General features: G+C 38.8%; 1 protein-coding gene across 1 annotated transcript in view; it reads left to right on the top strand.

Moving 5' to 3' along the window:
• Positions 1-24,607, top strand: part of LAMA4 (laminin subunit alpha 4) — a gene marked incomplete at its 5' end in the record, with an annotated part of 95,883 nt that overhangs the window by 2,322 nt on the left and 68,954 nt on the right. Inside the window, one exon of the mRNA XM_084285203.1 lies at positions 18,639-18,740. Coding sequence (XP_084141329.1) covers positions 18,639-18,740 — 102 coding nt within the window. The remainder of the gene's footprint in view (positions 1-18,638; positions 18,741-24,607) is intronic.

Here is a 24,607-nt window from a genome sequence, read left to right as displayed (position 1 = left end):
AGCTCTGTCGTCTAAATATTGACTCAGGCCCATAGCTCTCCCAAGCACACAGAGGCTGTTAGTCATGTTGAATAGTGCCAAGTTATACAAGGGGGCTGGTTACTGAGGCAGAGCTCAAGAACTACACAGACCTTTATGGTAGGCTGTGGTGCCACTCAACCGCAAAGCCAAATGTGCTGCTGTAAAGGCAGAGCGTAGACTATGGCAGACAAAAAGTACGGTATTTCAGCATGTGGAGCAGGTGATGGACAGAATTGGACCCACACATTATTCTGCTCTTCATATCATCTTCAGAAATCTGTGAGGTCTGTAATAGTACTGGTGAGAGTTTGCAAGCTGTAACTGGTGTGATGTTCTTAACTTCTGGTAAGAGTTCATAATTATGAACCTACTGAAGAACATGCAACCCCAGTTAATGTAAACAAGCATTTTAGTGTATATTTTTTAGTTTTCCACTTCTCTTCCTTTTCCATGTTTGGCAATCTTGAAGTTAGAGAAGTGGTTTAAAATATTCAGAATTAATGCTAATATGGAGCTTTCCTGTGCCTTGGATTTGAATGAAAGCCTCTTTATGGCAAAAAAGAGACTGACTACATTTTCAATGCCATGCTAATATACTGTACCCCATCACAAAGTGGACTGTGAGTTTGAGTAGAACCTCAGGCAATATCTAATACGTTGGTGCCCTGGCTGTAAATCAATATGTAACTGGGATCCAGTGCACATAATTTAGGCGCATAACCTGTGCTTAGACTTTTTCAGTTTGAATGAGGTATCGTATTCAAATACAAGACCAAATTTCCCATATGGTAATGGAGACACTATGTTTTTTTAAATCCTATAATTCTTAGTGGTCTTCTCTGGAAGCTTTCAAAGGAGCCTCTTCACCTGCAAGGGCTATGTTGGTTCTTCCTTCAGGACTGTTTAAATTAACTTGACTAGATTCCACCCAATGAAACGTAATGTTTCCTGCATAATAAGCACTAGTAACTGTCATCATGGAATAATGTCTCTAGCTCTGTGCCTCTGTTTCAAGAAGAACGCTTATGGATTGATGAACATTATTCCAAAAAGTATCATGAGAAGGATCAAATTGCTAGGAATTTAAAGGTAACTGAGAGATTCTAGAATTCAACCTGCTTAGCTCAGAGGAAGATTAAGAAAAAAAAAAAAAAAAAGTGAATTAATTGTGTAAGCACATACATAAGCAACAAATGTTTAATGATAGGCTGGTTCATTTAATGTATGAAGATGCAATCATATGCAGCAAGTGGAAATTGAAAGTGACTGTGTTCAGACTAAAGGTTAGTGGTAAATTTTAATTTTAGAGGTAATTAAGCAGTGGAAAATTTATCCAGTTGTGTTGGATTGTCTATCAAGAGGCAGAACAAGATGCAAAGCACTCTGTCAAGTACTTACATTGCCCAGGTGCTATTTAGGAGGATTAAGGTCCTTGGCTTAGGAACACAACAAGGCAGGGGAGATGTTAGAGTGCTGCAATCCTAGTGTATATGGCGAGAAAATGAGAGACAGTGAGCCCAAAGTGCTGGACCCAGTTCACCAGTGTAACCCAGCTACGATTGCTGGTATTAAGTTAAAGACTGATTTTTCCAAATATGGACAGATTAAAATAATTTATAAGGAAATTTCATCAGAGGTGGAAGACAAAGATTTCAAACTGACAGTCCAACCACAAATGAAAGCAAACAACTGAGTGGCAAACATCTTTGTTTTGAAGTTCCACATGTCAGCCTGGATAGGACAGAGGGAAATGGGGCAGTGGGACACATCTAGTTTTGTTGAGGCACAGGGACAAGACTGAAAATCAGAGCTAACTTTTGAGAACATTTACATCCCACTGTCAAACACATGCCTTTAAAATAAGAGATAGGTAATACATTACTGTTTGGATCTGAAGCCTGCCACTGTCAACATTTATGCTTGCAAATTCCACTGACATGATGATTTTAATTGTATAGATGCAGATTTTGTTCCCCGGTAGGAGCAAAGGTGCTCATAAACAGTGGAGGAGTACAAAGTCTAAGGTGAGAGTAAACAATGGGGCAATACTTCAAATACTGGAGAACAAGGCAAAAGTTTCCCTTTGATTCACATTGTGTAGTCACTCACTTTAATGTAAAATGAATGTAAGGTGATATCCAGATGAAGATTCATCTAATTCTGATGTAAATGACTACAGGAGGTCCAAGACCATAGTGAAGAGAGACCAGTATAGGAGATCAGTTTGGGAAGGATTAATGGAATAATGGAAGAGAGAGAAAACACTCTGTAGAGACATTTGCCAAGCAAAATAAAAAGATGAACTGAAACTTCCTCTGTGGAAAGAAGGGAAGCAATTAGAGGGAAAGGAAGAAAACTAAAGCAAGAAGATGCAGGAGAGGAAAAAAAAAATAGAGTAAGAATGAGATAATCTAAAGTCTTAAGGCTAAAGAATATCTGAAGTAGTTGGAACAAGGCAGGAAGCCAATTCCTATAGTGAAGGAAGGCATGATATTGTTGGATGGATGGAAGAGGAAAACTTTCCAGCATCAGTGTTTTTGGCTCAGGGGAAGGGTAGAGAGGCAGAAGAAGAGAAGTCCTTTAAAGGAAATGATTGTCACAGTCAAGGCAAAAAATAGTTATTTACCATAAGAGACATAAGTAAAGTTAACTGTTATGGGGCTTGCACAATAAAATGACATGTTCAACAATCTTTTTTTTTTTCCATCTGCCTTCTACAGCAGCTGCTGATCTAAATTTTCAAAAGCTAGAAACTATATTTGAGGTGCTTTCTTTCTGGATTTCTAAAGCAATAAGCAATAGCCCAGGAACTGTAAAAATCTCATCTCTCTAAAATGGCTTACATTAAATATCTGAAACAGGGTGATCAAAAGTCTTAGCCTCTTGTTAACAAATGCTCAAGCTATCACCAAATTGCCTTCACCCCTTCCCCCATAAGGGCTGGAACAGGAGGTCCTGCAGACTGTTTAGAGAAAGAACAATTTGATCCTTACTTGTGGCATTAATCTCTTCAAAACAAACTAGTACTAAAAGAAGCAGCAGAAAACCTAAAGCTGAGGTCTGAGCCAAAAAGGGTTTTAGCTTGACAGAAATCTTTGTATTCTTTTAAGCTAATAGGAACTGCATCTACCTTTAAAAAAGCAGATCTTTAAATGAATTCATTTCAGACCCGTAGGGTTATGTTAGGTTAACTCCCATAACGGGCACTTTGGATTTCTAACTGCTGTTTTTTTCTGATACAACAAGGTTATGTTCTGAGAAACATCTATTAGCAGGGAGGAAGTTTTACTGCAGATGTTTGTGATTCCAGCTTAAGTTTCTCATCAAAGCTTTAATGAAAATCAGCTGCTAGGAGGAGAGCCGCCAGACCCCAAACCTTTTAAATCATAGGAAGCACAAGTGAATGGATCCAAAGGACAGGGTAGATGGATAGTGGGAAATGTTCTCCATTTCAAGAAGGTGCATAAAGCACCCACCAGAACAATGCTATTTAAACCCTGCTGTGGCAAGTTCCCACAAAGTTTTGGGCAAGTACCAGCAAAGTGCCCTAAAGCTCTTTCAGAGCTGTGAAAACCAATAAAAGGCATTTCATGCCTACTCTTATTCATGACATGGGAAGGAAGCAAAGAATTAAAAGCCCAGTTTTTCCAAGGGGCACAAGAATGAGAAGCAATAAAATAATTAGTTTCTGAAGGAGAACATGTCCTGATTTAATCTGATAATAAATATCTACAATTTTAATTGCAGCTCTTAATGTTTAAAAACTGTTCACAAGGAAACAGGTCTAGTTTCTGAGTAATGTATTACCAGCCACTGATAATTTACAGTTTGCTTCTGGACTTAGATTTTCAAACACCCAAATATAGACACGTTTGGTTGTTATATATTTTAGTTGGTTCTCCTGAACATTTGGATCTGATCCCAGCTCATTTTCAGACACTGACATGAGCTGGAGATGTTTGGGTTGTGCATCCTAATGCAAGATTCAACAATTGCTGAATAGTACTGTATACAAAGCTGTTAGAGCTCCACAGTTTTTGAAATCTAATTCTTTGTCATTAAATGATCTCAGAGAGGTTTTCCTATCAGTCAGGAGACATACAATGTATACTTGGCAATGCAAGCAGATATTGACTAAATTGCAGTAGATGAGATCTGGTTTGTCATTCCTCTTTAGATTCATTATGCAATTCTTTAGATGGTTATTTCCTTAAAAAAAAAAAAAAAAAAAAAAAAAAAAAGACTTTTTTTTTTTAAAGACAAATCAACAAGAAACAGAGCCAAAAAATCAACATCCAAGAGCCAATAAGATACTAAATATGAGCCAAAGAATAACAGATGCTAGTGAAAAAATGTTGTAGAAATTTCATTTCTGAGTTTACAAGATTCTAAAAAGAACTGAAATATTATTTATTAAGTTCTGACATAAGACAGCATGGGAAGAACTGGCACACCTGAATGCTAAATTGAAACACAATTTAATAATTAGTGAATAAAAAGAACCTACCTGCATGGACAACTTGCAAAATGATCTGTAAATATAGCCACTTTAGCTAAGACTATAAGGCTCTGAATGATTATTAAACTCTATCTTCCCAACGAAAAATGAATTAGAATGAATTTATTCAGCCTTTCATCATTGGCATCAGGTGTAAGAAAATGTATAGGGAACTAGTATCTAAACTGAGTCATTTCTGGGCTGTGTTGTACCCTGTTACCACCCTATGATGCACCTGCCCCAGCATACAGAAAAAATAAAAAATAAAAAAATTTAAAAAAAAGGCCAGCAGGGTAAAAACACAGCATCACCTTCCCCCTCTCCCCAGCTATTAAATGCCTACAGTCTTGGGTGCCCTAGGAAAGCTATCCCTGAGTGTCGGCAAGAATTGGGGAGCACCAGTGCCTGGCAAAGGTGCTCCTGGGAGAACTGGGCAGGTGCTGAAGGTCCAGACAAATCCCTCAGAAGGGATTTGTGCACTTCAGTCACCCATGACTACCTCCCTCGGGTTTACCATCACAGATTTAACATTGTTCCACAAGTGCAGTAATACATGCTTTAAGGACCATTTTTATTATTTTACCCCTTCAAAAATTTTGTGTTTATCTGGAAATATCTCTGGGGCTACTGTCATTTGACAACTGATTTTGTCCACTTTATTTGGGGGACTCAGGTGAACAAAGCAGGACTCATAAAGCACATTTATGTGAGTGTTTTATGGGGACAGGGTGGACGGTGGTTAATGGGGAAACAAAGCAAAATTATTTATCTCTTTTCTTGTAAATCATTTTCCTTGTATAACTAGGCATTTTGTTTGCAAGAAGAAAATCAAATAACAACATTTCCAGCCACAGACTTTCTATTTGCAAGAATAAGTATGTTTAACAGCAATATTTTTACTTAGGGGCCGTTGTAATAATTACATTAGAGTGGAGTATGGTGTTAATCTCCAATCCTTAGCCAGCCTGCAGGCAGCTGAAACATTTTAGCCCTTCCCCTTTTTGAAGAAGAATGCCTTTTAAGCAGAGGCTTTGTCTTTCCCACTGTATATGGAAAAAAATGACTACGTACTTCTATGGAGAATGCCTAGCTGAGAAATGTTTATGTTGGATCCAACCCCATCTATGTTGCTGAATGGCATTTTGTTTTCCATTCGGACTGGGGAAGGGGTAACAGCCTGGAAAGATTTTCAGCACAGGAAATTTTTTAAAGTTAAATACTTAGTTAAGGTAATAGATAATGCTGTTGCTCTGCATAAAGCCATCTGGCTTTCAGCTTTTGCTTGTTTTGGGGGAGTCACAGTTGCTCTGTCACAGTTACAACAGAGGCATGCACAAGCCCACTCAAGAAACATGAATATAGTGATAGTGGGCACGGAGAGAGTCTCCCTCTAATTTTTGCCTGTTACCTATGCTCTTCTTTGCTTATTGGTTTGGGCATTACCAATGGGCAATGACCCATATTCCCACGAACCAGGGAGAAATAGAAGTAACTTTGTTCTGTATCCCCTCTGTCAACAGGATCCCCTCTACCTACAGTCAGGACAACTGCTTTCAATCTTGTTAGTTTTAATTTTAGCCATCACTGAGCTTTTTGTCTAAAATTCTGGGAAGACAGTTTCTGTCAGCACCATAATCTGGTCTTTATTACCATCAAAAACTATTACTATCTACTTTAGAAGCTCATCAGCTGATAACTCTTCAGGTGACACATAAATATTCCCATTTATACCCTTCTGCTCTGCACATGAACATTAGACTGTTCACAAGATAACAGGGATAAGCCAACAAGCAAAGTTTTCAGATTGTTATTAAGTTAGAGACTTGTCCTGTCTTCCTTAAAGAAAACATATTATTTTCTGTAAATTTTGAGGAAATCTAAACTCTTCTATATATAAATGATGGAGATTTTATAGTCTTTCTTGTTTAGCTTGAAAATCAGACTAAATTCATTTATTAGATGTTTTCTTTAGCAGCTGCAGACTGGCCAGATATGGCATGCATGTCTGCAGATGAGCCACTACACTGTGTTCTCAGGTGAGGACGCAGTGAGGACACAGACAAAATGAATGATGCTGAGATCCATGCAAAAGGGACAAGAGAAAGGACAGTAGTAATAGAAAATAAGGCTTCATTTCTTTCATCATTCACTGAACAGTTCATTTACTGAAAAAGCTTATGGATTCAAAATTCGTGTCACTGCTTTTTCTTTTCTTTTTTTTTAATGTTTGAAGATTCAAATTGCTGAGGTTCATAAAAAGACACCACTTCAGTTTTAATGAGAATTTCATATCACTTACCTAGAAAACCCCATTATTAGATTCATTTGCCCAGTGAGGCCTTAATTTTCATTGAATTTATCATATCTTGGAATTTAATTTAAGATATATGAATAAGAATACCAAAAATGTTGGGGTTTTACATTGGCTTTCAGCAAGAAATAATTTGCTTTTACATTTGCAAGCTAAATAAAATGGAAAGCTTGTTATTTTGTAATTCACGTAATTGCTTTAGTTTGTAATCTCATTAAATGTAATTAGAATTTAGGTACCTGTCAAGATAAGTGGATAAAAAAAGATTACCAGCATTATGCCCAAAACTCTTCATCAACTTCTGGTTAATTTCTGATTTTCAGAATCAATGGAGCACTGGAATAACTTCTTTCATTGCTAACTATGTCAGAAATTGAAGAGAATGCAGGAATTCACTGTACTACACCAGAGCGGTCATTATAAAATCTATCATGAATATTGTTTTGGAGACTAAGCTCAAAAATGGGTTCCTCTCAGAAATGTTTATAATTTTCAAAATAAATGTGAAAGTTCAAAGAACTAATTTGTATGAGGTTTTTGCCCTTGAAATGGCAAATACAATAGAGTGGGTTTTTGCATTAAGTTATCTAACAGCTGTAGTGTCCTATTAAATGGGGCAATTAACTGCTAGGCTATGATGTCACACACCAAATTAATTTCTCCAATAATAATAGTTAGAATGTGACCTTTCTAGTTCAGAAGAATTTGATACTGTGGACCAGAGGTAATGAAAGCTTATAGAAATTATAAATAGTGCCTGGAGGCCTCAGGGGAACCTGGTAAGCAATCTTGTTTGTTTTTAATTCTCTAGAATTGTAAGGCTTCAAAGCTCAGATAAATTTAGCAAAAGTCAACAGGGAAGAAATAAAATTGCAGAGCAGATGTCTGCTTTTGTCTACACATTGGATAGCTATGCAGTGTAGAGCAGGATTTCTGTACATCTCTCTTTACTCTGAGTTTGATGATAAAATATATCTGGCCAATGGGTTTGGCTAATTGGTTGGTTACTAACTTCTGAGAGCCTCATTCTGCAGAGAAAGACCAAGATCCCTCTGAAATGTCACTACATAGGGATTTATAGGTTCAAGCACAAAGACAGTGAAGTGAAGAATACAGAAATTCCTTAAATGTCTTAAAAGATCTCCTACAAAGTTAATTGCACTTTTTCTTGTGAAATTTTAATACATATAATTTCTCTTTCTCCCTACCCCATTTGACTAATCCTTTTCATATATCTGGTATGCTCTGGCAGTAAATCCTTGCAGATCACTCATAAAAGTTGCCCTCAAATACCAGAGTGTGGTCAATCCCTTGGAAAGGATGGAAGCAAAAACTGGGAAAGAAAGACAGCACAATGCCAAGCAGTGCCGTCTAAGTAAGCAAATAATTTTGAAGCATGATTGTTTAGTTGGAAGCCAAAAACGGTCTTTCATTGCTGGATTAAAAAGACTGGAAGCCTTTGGACTGGCAACAGCTTTATATTCACTGCAGGTATTGGAAACAAGTCATCACCTGTCTGCCCATGAGGGGATATTCGTTATTCCTAGTGGTTCTGACCAGTTTTCTTAAAAGAAGTGACTTGTTTTACTATTGTGGATTACATTGGGTAAACAGAGGTTCTTCATGTTGTGAAAACTAGAGCTAATAGAAGTTCTACAAACCGTTTTATTTGGTTTTGCCATCCTGGGTTTGACACCAACTCAAGGAAGCATGAAACTCTGTAATACATTTACCAGTTGTACATATTGTGCAAAAGCAAAAAAGCTTACCTTGAGCCAACAAATGAGGTGTACCCATGAAGAGAATTAAAAAACATCCTAAAACCATAAGTGCAAATAGTAATAATTCATATTATTGAAATATAGCTATTATGTAGTTCTTTCATCAGAATACAACAAAGCCCTCTCCAAAGAGGACTATTGTCATTGTTCCATTTCACAGACGGAAAAAATGAAAAAAAGACTAATGTGAATGATCACACAAGAGATGAGCAGAATAATGTGTATTCCTGGGTCTCAATGTCTTTATGAACATAGTAAGGAACAATGGAGTCCATGCACCAAAACAAGATAACAAGTTTCTCAACGGTTCAGAGAGAAGCAGTATTTTTTCCTTATGTTAATTTCAGACTTAATATAATGAAACTATCACTGTCAAGGTATTAGTAGACTGGAGGTGGAGGGCATGTCATGAAGTGGATGAGTGACTAGAACCAGGTGCAGGGAAATGCCAAGTGGGGAAGAGGAATAAGAGGATGAATGGAAATCCGGACCAGTAGGACATAAGCAGAGAACAAGGTAGCAGCAGAAGGGCTGTGGGAACTGATGGGGGCCAAATGGAGATCCACAACCCATCAGCGTAATGTTCTGATGTGCCATGAATAGAAACAGCCCAAGAAAAGTAAAGAGGCCTCCCCCAAGAAGGGCCAATGAGAGACCATCTCATCTGGTTGGCATTTACTGTAAGACTGTTTAAGTGACATTGAAGCCTCATTGCCAACAAGAGAGACACATAATACAGACAGAACTAAAAGGTATCCTATAAATACAAACTAGAGTGAATGTGTGCTATAAATATAAACTAAGGAGCCATGGATTTAATGAATGTTTCACTATAAATAAACAGACCTACTGGAAAAAGCTGTCTGCAGCAAGCCTCTCAAAGCTACAAGTAATCACCAAGCTTTTGAGGAAACTTGAAGCTACACAAGTCCCTATCCATAAGAATACATGTATTCTTTCTCCTTTTGCAAGTTGAAATCCATCCAAATCTGGGGGACCTGAGAACTAGCAGAAATTAACAATCAGATAATTTGTTGCTATGTAGATATGAATGTAAAAAAGCTGCAGGACAATAAATGATGGTTAGGAAAATACTATAACCACCATCAAATACTTTTATATAAAAAGCCCAAAGATATCTTCTAGAAATATTTTCTCTGTCCTGCCCCCAAAAATATGAACAAAATAAAGCAAAGAAAATTTAGACAAATTTTACCCCAAGTCATACAGTTCACATAGGATTTGATACCATCAGATCCATTGTCTACATGGCCTACACATAGTTACATCAAATGTAGTTGTAAAGATGGATCATCTCAGTAGGCTGGAGGAGTAACAAAAATGAAAGTGTTTAAATACAATTATCTGATACCTCAACAATTTTCACTTATTGAGAGGTAGAGACGACCCTCTAGAGCTTCTCATGTAGAAGTTGTTACAGGAGAAAGTCTATCACTTTTGTTCTGCATTTCTTGATTGCACACTGCCAGTTATCTTGTGAACAGTCTAATGTTCATGTGCAAAGCAGAAGGGTATAAAAGCTGTGAGGAAGAGGAACGGTGACATAATAACAAATAATGTTAAAAGTACCAAATAATATTAAAAGCACTGTTTTCATGAACCTATCACTGACTGCCATGCCCTTTTGGAAAACAGGAATCAAGAGTCCGATCATACAGAGGTATTTGGCACATCTGTTGCTGGGTTCAGTGATTATATATATATATATATATATATATATATATATATATATATATATATATATAACTAATGAAGTCCATCAAGACAGTCTTTCATGGTTAACTAGGCAAAACAGGAAAGACAGATTACCTGATGATACACACTGTTCAGATAACTTCCACAATTTACTTACCTGTAAAATGTGTATAGTTTCCTGGTGACAGAAAAAGACAGCATAGTTCTATCTTGTACCAGTCAAACTCATCCCAAATCTTAGTTAACAGTATTTTCAGCTCAAAGGGATATCTGGTAGAAAAGCGTTTCCAGTATCCGAAGCAAGAGCTCGTAAGCTAGAGCTAGTGAATTCCTCACCCTCAAGAGTGGAAAAGTCTGAGTTGAGATACTGGAGTATCACACATCTGCTTGGGTGGGCAGAACATCAGCTGAGTAAGATATAAGATGGGGATAAAAGCTTTTGGCAGTTAATGCCCTGCAAGAAACAGGGCTCCATCTCAATAACTTAAAGGATTGTTCACGTAGACCATTCAAAACAGTGTTAACATCCTATTAATCCAGTAAACACAGCCTCAGATGGGCCCAGCACAGGTGCCTATTTAGAAAACAAGAAAATGCATGCTGACTTTTCTATCTGCTAATCCTACACAGCAAGAGTAGCCTGTAGGTTTTCTAGTGACCTTGCAAGTCCATCCAGTGCCTCTGAGACCAAGGCAGCAATGAGCATGGCTGAGTCAACACCAGGATCCTGCAGAGCAAATATAGCTGTACCTTTTCCCAACAGTTAACCCTTGCCCATCCTCGTGTACTCACACACCGTTGAAATCCTCTCCAGTCATAAGAAACTCCTAATAACCATGCATGCAGAATGCTTGAGCCAAAATATAGCATTCAGTGGCTAAGCACCTTGCCTGAGATCTGTAAAAGTGAATGGTAGCTGTGTAAGAGGGCAAAAAGCCCAGGGCTCCTGAGGACTTTGCTCACCAATAGCTTGCTTTGGCACTGAGCTGCAGTAGCACATAGTGTATACCGTACAACTGTTAAATTTTGGATTTTGGCAACAAATGGAAAGGGATTTCTCCTGCAGGTCACTAAAGGCAGGAAGGTCAGGACAGTGGGGCACAGTGTTATTGCGGCTCTTTTTGTTTGCATGAAGTTTCCCAGCAGACTGAAGAAGAACTAAATCTTTGTGTCTACACTCATGAATAACATGTCTTTGACCTAAGGAATTTGAAACGTCTGTTATTCTGCTCCCAGGGAGCAAGGAATGGTCAAATGTCCATCAGCCTGCAATTTGCAGTCTGGATTTTTAAAAGTACTGGACGTCAATTATGCTTTGATCTGAGAAGCAGATGTAGAAGTCATGTTGATGCCCTCAGTACTTTCTTGCTGAATGAAACACCATAAGTAGACTCTCATATCTGTATGAGGTAAAAAAGAAAGCTTTGTAGTTAATGCTTTCCAAACATGATAAGCTGTACAATTTGTGCCTACCCAGAGTGGTTTAGAGCTAGGATCTCTAGGGAACAAACCCTTTGTTTACCTACATCCCAGTTTGGCCAAGCAGTATTTTTATTGCAGTAAGAAGTGTGCCTTTTGGAGGGAGCCAAATGATGTCCTTAGAATGGGGTCATGCTTCAAGGAGCTGCCAATCACAAGCTCCGCAGATTGTCCGAGTCACTCACAACAATTCAGAACTCTCCTTCCAAGATGCATCCAAAATTGAGGATTGAGCTGGTAATGAATGTGACAGCCTTCACATGATGCCAGGGATCAGTTTTGTTCTTTGTAAAATGGGATGATCTTGTATCTCACAGCCATGTCTTAGAACAAAAGTCCCTGTTTGCAGTGAGCACAGAGTATCTCAGGTGACAAGACAAACTCTTAATAATAATTGCTTACAGATTTCTTTCTTAAATATGTTCAGTGCTCTCCAAACCCATCCAGTTGAGATGGGACTGAGTTACTAGCAGCAATAAGAACAATTCCCAGATACCAAATGTCTGGAGGTATTATAAAGCTCTTCCTAAAAATTATAGATTTCCAAAGGTGTTAACATATATTATGCTTTCTGCTTCTACTCCCAAGGAGGAAAACATGTCTCAGAGACAGGCTGAAAATATTTTATTTGCAGATTTTTGAATGCACAAGTATTCAATGGAGAAAGTAGCACCAGGGCAGGGTAATATAACAGAGCTCCCTTTGAAAGCTAGTAGTAAATATCAGGAGAGACAACCTTGATGAAGGGAAACATCCCAAGATCACACTCTGAACTGCCTAGAATCAAGCAAACTCAAATGTAGTGACAGAATTGCTTGGGTGATTCAGTCTATACACCTGAGCTAGCTTTGAAGTCTCCCTTCGCAGTCAGCAGCAATCAACAGGCACAGCTGACCTACTTTAGACACATTTTCATGTAAAAGAAATTAAAACACACAAAGGAAGTCTAGCTGGCTTCTTCCCATGTGGACATCTCCAAATTGCTGACTCCTGGCCTGCTGTGGTTTGGGTTTCCTAAACACACAGTCCTGCTGCTCAGCTGTGAAGGTTGCTGGCCAGGACGGCCCTACACTCACACAGCCACAGCTGTGCTAGCACAGAGCTGCATCTGGGGCAAGGAGGTCTTCTGAGGATCAGTCTGGGCCTGTCTTCATTGCTGACATAGACAAGCCAGGGACCTGCTGAATGCTAAAAATTTGGCTTAGCTAGGGATTGACCATTTCTGAGCAGGAAAATTCTATTGTAGGTGGCAAAAACTAGGAATCTCTTTAGAAGAGAGTTCTACCTATTCTGAAGGAACCAGAGAAACTTGGAAAAGCATCAAATCAAATATACAGTAGAGGACTACTTTCTCAGAGCTGTTTGTGTAATTCTCTAATTTAAAAAAAATAATAAAGAAAGAAATAAAAGTACCAGAAGATATTCAAACAGGAAAACGTTTTTATTTTTAGGAAGGGCAGTAGGCTATTTATCTCAAGTTGGCCTAAGCAAACAATCTTCAAAAAGGCTCCAGTACTGTGGCTGCCAATTCTAAATACACGCTTGCTCTCTCTCTCTCTCTCTCTCTCACACACACACACACACACACACAAAGATATATAAAATAAACAAAAACAAGCATGTTTGGGTTGGGTTGAGAAATGTCCCCAGAGAGCAGTATTGTTTCCATGGCAATGCCATGTACTTTTTGTACAGCAGTTTGATCTCTATTACATACAGACCCACAAATTTTAAAATGGGTGAAGTATATTTAGAGTATTCATTCACCCCTGTATAGCCAAAGATTTCACGGAATCAGTGTTATGTTGAATCCTAAACTTCTGTTTAGCTAAACCCTACTATCCAGAAAAAAACATTACATCTTGATGTGACGCTGTCAGAAAGGGAAGAATACATCACTTTGCTCAATTTGTCTTATTCTTTTCATCAATGCAATGAAAATGTGCTTTATTTACTCACATCTCTGATTCTGACAGGTTTCAATAGATGATATTATGTCTGTATCTCCTTATATCAGGAGTAACATTTTTCTCTTTTCCCTAGGCTCTGGGGCAAATCTTGATATTGTTGAAGTAGCTTCCCTTCCCTTCCCTTCCCTTCCCTTCCCTTCCCTTCCCTTCCCTTCCCTTCCCTTCCCTTCCCTTCCCTTCCCTTCCCTTCCCTTCCCTTCCCTTCCCTTCCCTTCCCTTCCCTTCCCATGCTACAAACATTTATGTAGCCTCTTGACATATGAAGAAGTAATGTGAGGGGTTGTGAGAAACAAAAAAAAAAAAAAAAAAAAAAAAGAGCATTTTTGCCTCATGGAATTAAAAAAAAAAAAAAAAAAAAAAAAAAACACTGTTGTACATAAAATACAAGTGCTTATGACAAAGGATAGAAATTCTTTGTATTTTAATAGGTCTAGGAAATTAGTTAATTAAGGTAATTTTAATTTCATCACAGACCTGTGAGTTTATACAATTTAAATGTGACCAGGTTGCATTCACTTTCACTGCCCTGAACTGATTTTAAAGTGAAAATCTACTAAGTAACACTATAGTGTTTTATCCTTGCCTTCAGGTCTGAACATTCATAGCCCACAGAGGATCCTTCTCAGACCTGAAAAGCAGTTTGCCTTTTGACTCTATCTCTAGTAGCAAAGCGAGTAACACTCCTAGCCAGCTACAACCAAGTCTTGGGCAACACTAAACTTAGTAGTGACTTGGCAGTTGATGTGAAAACATGTGACTGCTACTTGGAGTGCTGTTCTTCAGCTTCAGTGTCCCCAGTGAACCATCTGTATCCTCTTTTACAATGATCCTGGAGGCATGCACCATCTTCTGCTTCTGGTTTTGTTCTGGGTCAAATGCAGTGGGGCCCCTGGCCCAAGACTGGAAGTCATGAGTATCAGGAATATAACAAAGGCTGAATTTGCTTAATGTAGATCATTTAACCCTGAATCCACCTCTCTGTGTGTACCCCAGCACTCAAGAAAGAGTTCAGGAATTAACTAACATTGGTGAGGATCCAAGGTGCCTTTTATTGCAGAAGAAAGAAACCCTTTGTGTTTTTATATGTTCACAGGAAAGTCACAAGTTCCAGTACTAACTAAAGAAATATGCCATGTTTTCTTACCATTGATGCAGAGTCAACAGCTACATCTAAATTACTGAATAAAACAGTCTGGGGACTGCCTAGTCAAGTAGCATAACGCAGCACATGTCCACATGCTTAAATTCTCTCTGTGTTTGCCCAAAAAGAGCAGTCCCAGACATGCTGCCTCATAGGAACATGTCCTAAGAGATGCTATGTTGTAAGCTGTGCCTGGACATTGTCAGGAAAAGAGCAGTCTGTCAAAGAGGAAGATCAAGGCAGAAAATGAACCACCAGTCAGCATGGATGTTCATAAGCCACTGTCTGAAGCCATGCCTTGCCCTTTTTCTAGTTGGCTAAGGCAGATGTAACCACAGAGAACACTCTGTGCATATTTACCAGCACAGCACTCTTTTAGGAAAAGCAAATAGGAAGAAGCAGCGTCACAAGAAGCATGCCTTCCCCAGTGTGGCTGCACCGGTGTTGCTAGCTGGCGGTGTGGAAGGAATGGGGACCTGGTTCTGCCCTCAGCTGCTCAGGTGCAGATCAAGAGCAGCTGCAACCAACCAAATCGGTGGAGCTGCCTGAATATAAATGGGAGCAAACTCATAACCTTGTATACCTAGAATGCCTGCTATCTTTAGTTCCACCTTGAACCCATACCATCAGAAGGGTCTAAAGCAACAGAGCATGACTAGGGACTCCACAGCACTTGCAACACTGCAGCTGGTTCTCATTTTTAAGAAATGCAATAATGAAATCCAGATGCAAGGGGGGGGAGAAGAAAATTAAATGCACTATGGGTATAAAAGATTTTCAAGAGCTCAGAAACTTCCACATTAGATTGGACTTTTTGAGCTTCAGCTGGAATAAGCATTGTCCCTTTGGGGAAAAAATAATATATATATATGTACATGATAATTATAAAGATGTAATTGCTAATGCAGACCTAGCATTTTGGCCTACTGATTGTCTTCAGCATTCAGAAGCAGACAGTAGATGGATATGTTCCTCACTCAATTGTCTACATAACAATTTTTTGGGGAGGATATTTCTATTTTGTTCCAGACCTGTTTGTGCTTTGTATGCAATTATTTTGTGCTCCCAGAACATTCAGCCATTTGAATCCCTCAATTAGCTCAACAATCTAACACTTCTTTTTATAAATACGATGTTGGCTCACGCCCTGGAACAACTAACAGATCACTCCATTATCACTAGTAGGGCAAGGGGCAACAAAAATATATCAGAATAATTGAGAATGCCTGAGAAAATTTCTGAACCCCAAGCAAACAATCTGTATCCAATTTTCCTCCCATTCCCATCTCCCTCATAGCATTGATTGTTAATACCTCATTTCTGGTTTATATTGATGCAACCCAGGGTTTAAAACAGTGCATTAAAATAGTGAGCATCAACACCTTCCAAGCTGTTGTGGTGAATTGAGAAATTATGGGGAGATAATGTTGCCAGAAGTTACCCAGGTGACTTAGGAGCCTACATCTCATTCTCAAGAGGGGGTCTGACAACCACAACAGCAGATACACCCCAGAATAAGGTAGATGTCTCAAGGGGCTGAGAAGTATGTCCCCTGAGAGTAGGGGGTAAGCTGGTTCCCAGCAGGCTCCAGAAACAGCCATGCAAACCTGGCCATATAGCTGGAATCACTGATGCTAGGCTGAACTACACCTGACTTGCTGCTGTTGTTTGAATGAACTAGATGAAAGCCCACTCTTGGCTGCAGTACAGAGGTACAAGGGGTATCCCTTGCTGAAGTTTAAAGGATATTAGATTTATGGCCACCTGAAGCATTTGCACAGGCACTTTTGCATATACTCATACATTTCCGTTGTCCATATTCATCATCATATGTGAAAAAGGATTCTGCTTAGACCTGCAAAACCAAGAAAGCTTTTGGACAGACACTAGTGGACCAGCTAGGACCACCCACCAGTTGAAGAGCATAGGAGAGCATAACATGCCTTAGAACTGTATGGGTGGAGAAAAATATTGCCAAAAAAGACACTGGGAAATGAATCTGTTTTCAATTTAGAAAATAATTGTCTGCCTTCCACAGTGTGTGGCGTAATCATTCAGCTGAAATCTTTAGTCTGGTGGGAGCCAGTCCTACAGCTCTGTGTTAAGACTAAACAACTGAAACAAGCAGTGCAAACAGATAGTATTTCTGCTGTCCCAAAGTGGATATGGATGAAGGCTTTTCCTCCAAGGAGCTATTATCTAAGAAAGTGTTTCCAAAGTAAACCAGATAAAAAATGGTGTGTAAGAATGGTAAAGGCAACTGAGTTTTCCATTTATGTTCATCTCAGCTCCTCAGAGCTCTCTGGGATAAGATTGGATTAGTGATTCATTTGTAAGCCTGTTTTGTAAAGCTTGTTGTTAGTCATCTCATAAGATATGTTATTTCCTAAATGAGCTGCTCATCCAACTGGATAAAAGCATCTATCCACCCTTGAGAGTGGAAAATCTCACAGAGATGAACCTCGGGATTGCTGGCTTTTGCTGTCCAGAGTCCCACAACTGTATCTGCAGCACACCGCAGGCATACGAGCTCAGGTCCCAGAAGCAATGCAGCTAAGTTCACTAGCCCCAGCCACCAGCAGGCCAGCGAGCAGTGCCACTCACAGCCTAGCTTTTGGAGACAGTGGACATAACACTGTGCAGCACTGCATGAATATTGTAGTCTTGTTGTTCGTGTCATAGCTCAGAGTGGGCAGGCAAAGGCCCAGTGCAGAAAAGAAATCATCCTTTATTTCATGGCAACCTAGGAAGATGAGAACGAAGAAGATTCAGAGGAAATCTAAGCCTAATTAGAGTAGCATAACATAATAAGTGCCAAACCTCGTGCAAATGCAAATTATGTAAGATCATGACCTTCTGATTTGCTTGAATTTCCTACTTTTTTCAAGAGCAAGTGACCTCAGAACATAGAAAGCATTGTGTACTCAGCTACAAAAGATATTCCAGGAGAGCTAAGTGTACCTCAGGCTCTGACTATTATATCTTTTTAAGTGCTAGCAAAAAGAGGGTGTGGTAAATAATTTATGGAGATCTGAATGATATGCTAGGGCCTTCGCAGAAACTCTGCAACAACACTGCAAGAGTTATGCAAGAGTAAGAGCTTTAAGATCCAAAAGTTCATGAGTCTGCGTGGATCTAACATCATCTGTGTGATGCAGGGAGACTGCTACATGGGGTGAACAGGCACTGCCTGAGCAACAGAGGTTGCTCCTGAGATCAGCTTCTTCATGTCTTTGTACTAAGGTGGAAGTTCCTCAGTGGAGAACAAGATGTTACACATAATAGATATGAAAGCAATCCTCTTTCATTTTATTTTTATCTCTAAGTAAAAGCAATTCTTTTCCTATGAATATACCTTCTCTATCGAATAATGATCAGTAACTTCTTGTTAACCCATCCTCTAACACAAAATGCAGTAGGAACCTGGCAGCCCAACCCCACACTGCAGGGGGTTGACTACATCAGGGGCATGACACAGGTGGGGATGCTGGAAGCTTAAACATCATGAGGCAAAAAGCAAGCACCAGGGCAGGGAATATGTGAACAGACTGGAGTTCAGTAGTGTGTGTGTGGTCTGCTGTGATAGGGTTGTGGAGTGTGCTCATGGGAGACCTGATGATTGTAGTTCTCACTTTCCCCTGCCTCGTGCTTTCTCCTGCCAAACCTAACTCTCAGGATACACATGCATAGGAAATACTTTATTTTTATTTTCTTGTTGCAGGGATGCCAAGAAGGATTTTACCGTACCACCTTTGGAAAATGCTCTCCTTGCAACTGTAATGGCAATGCAAACAGATGCCTTGATGGATCGGGAATCTGTGTGGTAAGGAATTCCTCAGCCACTCCCTCAGAATGACTGCACTAGTTTTTGTATTTTCTTCTGATAAGATGAACCTTTTCATCTTCTTTTGCTCTTGCATAAGGTTTCGCACGAAAGAAATATTTCCCAGGCAAACCCAAGAAACTGTGGGCCATGGTCTAACTCCTATTAACACCAATGCCACCAATGCTCAGTTTCAATATAGAGCAAAAACCGTCTGTCCCACAGGAGCTTTCTGCTGAAAGTCAGGGCCAAGATCAAAACAATAATGAGATTATCATAGCCAAACTTCATTCTCACTTAAATGATCTCTGCAGAGTCAAAACACTTTTTAGTATGCAGTATTAGAGAGAGTCAGTATGCTGGGGAAAATTTTTAGTCCATCAGAAGTGTGGAAAGAGTTTTGTATCCCCCCAGAGAAAAATGCATAAATTCAAACACATTTCATTCTCCCTCTTATGAATACAGTGCTGTATATCATATAAACAATTTACGATGCTGAGTGACCCCTGTGAGTGTATACACATGTGTTACCGATAGCAATTCTGCTGCATGGCAGCCTCCTGCTGTGAAGGAACAACACAAGGAGGTTGAAATAATATACCAAGGGAAGAGCATGTTGAACTCCAAGGTAGTATTACAATTTCCCATATGTTCGGTCTCACTCATTATCAGCTCAGACGAAAAGCTGTGAGTTGCATTAGTAGTTGATCGCTTGTAGCTCCAGAGCAAAATTCAGGGCAGTAAAACCAACTCCAATTACTAATGGGTAATCAGAGCAGTAATATGGTAAAGAAAGGATGGAAGTTAATACTGTAATGTATCTGAACCACATAGCAAGAGCTAGGCATTAGTGTATTCTTTACAGGTTTGTATAGATCCCAGAGCTCCAGTCTTTGCCATGGATTTATTGTGTTACTTTTGACAAGTCATAAACCTTTGCCCTCAGTTTGTCTCTTTGTAAAATGGCCTTATAATACTCACATACCTTGCATTGCTGAAGCTTCTACCAAGTTTTCAGTTATAGCTATACACAGTGCCATGCTCCGTGGAATATTTCCATTTCCATTCCCATGGGAGGAAGACAGTGTAGCTGTTCAGCCCAGGAATAATTATTATGGTTTGGCCACTGTAGTGTGCATAGGATCAGCTAGTTTCTGCAGAACACATATTGGCCTAATTGGTTAACATTAAATTTTTAAATGGTTTTACATTGTGAGGCATTCCCAGCTATTCTCTTTCACATGCACATGACTTCTGTGCATGGGAAAATAACAAGAGGAAGTTTCTGATGGAATACTTCAGAACAAGAGGGACAGTTTAGCAAACGTCTGCTTCTCATGACTCTGGTAACCAAAGAGATTCTGAAGCAGAATATATGAGGTAGGAAAGTGATTATATCCTCAGTTTACAAACACAACAGAAGACTTGCTTCCTGTCTTCTACACAAAATGAGACTGATGTCAAGAGCTGGAGAGAAAGAAAAAGAAAAAAAAAAGAAAAAAAAAGTTGCTGTATCATCAGGAAATAATCTCAAAGGATCTATATATTCCTGACTGATGTTTCTCTGGGATACTAAACTCCCTGACGTGATCAGGTAGTAAAGAAGAAACTAAGAGCTAAAGCCCAGTTTACTGCTTGAGTTCAAATAAGCCATTGGATGGCTAGTCTGAATGGTTTAATAAGCCATTAAGCTCAGGCTACTTACTTCTGAATAAAGATGGACAGGGGAAAAATAAAATAAAATAAAATAAAATAAAATAAAATAAAATAAAATAAAATAAAATAAAATAAAATAAAATAAAATAAAATAAAATAAAATAAAATAAAATAAAATAAAATAAAAACAATGGCAAAATAAGAGTAAAAGGGAGAGGGAAACAGAGGGAGTGGTGCAAGGAAAGAGAAGCATGAAAAAGGGTTTTGAATGCATGATAATAAAACAGAATGAGAGATACCCATGGGGACTACAACAACAGGACTTCCCTGAGGATGTGGAGATCTCCAGGGAAGATCTTTCAATCTTTCAACTGGTGAAACTGGTAAACCACAAAGTGTGACTGAGATAGCCTGGGAGAATAAATGCTTAAAGAAAGAAAAATGTAATTTGGATTAAAACAGGCAGAAGCATGTTAGATGAATGAATGTGAATAATTTGGGGAAAAGAGAGTTGATGGTTAAGAACATGATTGGTGGTAGTATAAGTGGTCAAAGCAGCCACCCTTATGGACCATTTTCAAGAAGCACGGGAATGGATCTGACCAAAGTGTTCTGTGGGCTGAGTTTGGGTCAGAGAGCAGTAGGCACCTGTATGGCTGGGAATTTCAGGGAATAGGTAGGATTACATGGTAATAAGAGTTCACTGGTTTCTCCCTCCTTAATTTTTAGGCAAATTATTCCAATGAATGTTGCAGTGGCAACCACTACAACTGATAGTTAGACATATGACTTTCTGCATTCTGTTAGTTTTTGAAATGCTGTGGAAGGAAGGGAGGAAAGGAGGAAGGGAGGAAGCAAATAGAGAGGAGAGAGAGAGAGATTCTGTTCATATCTTTCATTATTGTTGTTGTTGACTTGCATTTATATCCGTATAAACCTGTTATCTCCCTGTTTCTAACATGCAACTGTGTTCTGAAGTTTTATCACAGGCTTCCCAGTGGCAACCCAGGTTACCCTAACCATGTGTTATAGATGTTCATGAACAGCCTTAAGGGAAGATTTTTAGATGAACTGATGTTCAGCAAAGTTAAAAAGTTTTATGTTTGCATGTTTATTCACACAAATGAATTATTTAAATGTTAATATATATATATTTAAGTTAATTCTGCTAACAATGATGGGAGACAATGTGAAAACAATAACAATATTGTATTCTGTGGGTGGATAATTATTTTTTGTTGTTGCTTAAATAATAACTAAGCTGTAAGACCTGAATAAATGAACAAGCTTCAGGCATTATGAAAATGAAAAAGTACCCTACTTCAAAAGGGATGAAATGTAAGGGTCAGATCCCATACAATGCTCTAAGACCTTCATATTATGCAAATCCCCCAAATCAGTTCAGTGAATGTAGTTCCCACTGCATACAAATTAATGAAATTTTCATTGGCCTTTGCCCTCAATTTGAAATCAAATAAAATTAAACTGCTATCAACGAAGCCTTAGGGTAAAGTACTCACATCCTTAATTCCTGCTGACATAAGTATCTATCATCTGGTCCTGTTTTAAAATTTCTCTCAGCTTATTCATAGAGAGTAAATCCAACCCATTTGTCTCTAAAAGCTTATCAAATGATACAATCAATGAATGAACAATCTCATTGGGTAACCAGACAGAATAAATTATTGCAGAGAGTCTTTCTTGGATAAATGTCCACATAAAACTGGTGCAGAAATCAATCACGTCATCCTGTGATTATAACTGAAGAGCCACTCAGCCCAGCTTTTAATGTGCCCATGTTAGAAGAGCAGTCAACACAGTGCAAACTCCATTTATGATATAATATAATACAGATGTCAAATAATACTTCATTTCAAATACATTATCTGGTAATGCATGTAAGGCTGATAGGGGAAGAAACAGTAATTTTTAATATAGATTTTAGACTTTGATATTTTAATAGTATTTTAACCTTCTCAACCCTAGCTAAAATAGGAAAAGGAAGTCACTTGTAGGACCACGTAGCTTTTGATTTTGGAAAGATTCATACATGTAATAACTGGGTCAAACTGTAACAACTACAAGTTGCAGTCTGCTGACAGAGTGATGTGCATTTCTCCTGCATAAAGCCCAAGCAATGAGGTTTACTGTCAGTAAGATCTGAAGATACGAGGGGAACATTTTGCCTCTTTCACCACCTCCAGACCCTACCCCACCAACAATCCACAGCTGAGCTATTTCTTTAGAGTGTCTTTGTTGAGGGATCAGCTATTGAAAATTCAGCCATGGCTGCAGGCTTCAAATGACTTGAAAACTGAGCAGAACTTCACAGCAGCCATGATGATCATCTCTGATATGAGTGGCATACAGAGGTGAAAAAGCTTGCCTAAAGCAATGAGCTCTAATACCATATGCCATTAGCAACATAGTCAGGTTTTACGACATTAAAAATTTTGCTTTACATTAGGAAGGAAGTCACTTGAGGTGGCTGCACAGTACTATGACAGTAACTTCAGAAGAACACAGCAAAATGAATTGGCAGCCTGAAAGGATTAAAAAACTGCAAAGTTGGATGCCCTCACAAAATTTTTGTTGGACTGAGCTATCAGTGTGCAATAACCACAGAAAGTGGTTACTGCTATTAATGGAGGGTAAATATTATTCTGTGGTTAGGTCTTCATAAAGGCACACAGAGCAGGAACAGTAAGTCTGGAGAGAACATTACAGCTTGTGTGTGCCTACCTACAAAACTTCAAGTGCTATGTTATCCTCTGCTACATATATTTGATCGGTATGTATATAAGGCATCCAAAGAGTACACAAAAAAAAAATAGATGCATCAATAGATAGATAAGTAGATAAAGACCATTTTCATAACAAGAAAGGCCAAAGAATCATAATGATGGAGAGGATAAATTCTCTTCTTTCCAGCCTTTTATGGAATTTTCAACAATAGAATGTATTGTCATGTAAGTGATTTGTGTTTTAGTGTTTGGGTTTACATCTGAGTGGAAAGGTTGGAACCAATTTGGCAGTTCTGCCTGAGAGGATAATATGTTCCACATGATTGCCAAGGCAGGTCTGGAGAACCGCCAGTGGATCTACAAGCATCCATCAAGCATGAGCACAAAACCACAGGGAGCTAGTAAAACTCTCCAGCTTATTAGGTACTACTGGCTTCATGAAGAGCCTTGCAGCTTACAGCTCACTCTTTCCTTCTTTAAAGATGGACTGCATCTATCTATAGTGCCCAAGGTGATACACCTTTGGAAAGTTAACAAGAACTACAACAGTCTGATGTTGAAATGCAGCCTTTGTCCAGAGGGTTTTTATACACACTTGTTGTCAGAAGTGCCACTGTTTAATAGTGTCAGTGCCTCAGATGGAGAAATTTCCCTCCCTCTTGGCTCTGTTTTAACATAGAATATTTGCTGTCCTAATGGTTTTACTATTGAAACTTTGCAACAACGACACTAACGTGATGAGTTTCCCTGCACCGCCTCTTCAAGAGGCTTGTAGGAAGCCAGACCAAGACTTCAAGGAAGTGTTGCCCTTTCTTTTACACTAATCTAAGGCAAGAGATGGATGGAGAAGGCAGAGAGCCAAGTGTTTTTGGCAAGACATGAGCTTCTACTTTCCTCAGTTCAGGACAAATTCTACAAACCAAAACTTTGAAATAGATGGGCCGCACTGACCCAAACCAGACAAGTTTCAGAACTGAGTTGGGTTGCTATTCTCATTATTTTAGGTGGTCAGCTGTCTTCACTTTAGTAAAGGTTGCACAACATTTAGTGTTTCTTCTTAGCGCCTCATCTCTTCCATGAAATTTTGAAAGCTAACACTGCAGCTCACCCACAGTGGCTGGAGAGAGAAGGATAGGATCATAAACCTTAAAGATGAAAAATATAAAGCATGTAAATCTCATGGCTTTCAAGACATTATGCTGAAGCCCTTTTTTTACTATTATTATTTTGGGACAGCAATGAGCTTTGGCATGCTGGCATGTGCAACACTATGCAGCTCTGTAGGACATCTCCCAAATTTGGAGAAGTTTAAATCTACATCCAGATAACTATACCTCAGGCCAATCTCTACTGGCTTAGCAATAAATACAGACAGACTGGACAGTAATATAAACCAATTTCATCACTCTACACATATAATTTATTTATTCCCATTCAATCTTTCTGCATTAACAATTGCTACAAAAC

The sequence above is a fragment of the Netta rufina genome (genome assembly GCF_964035555.1).
Source record: "Netta rufina genome assembly, chromosome: 3".
NCBI lineage: Eukaryota > Metazoa > Chordata > Aves > Anseriformes > Anatidae > Netta > Netta rufina.
Note: the sequence above shows the minus strand (reverse complement) of the source record. Positions and strands in the feature narration are given on the sequence as shown.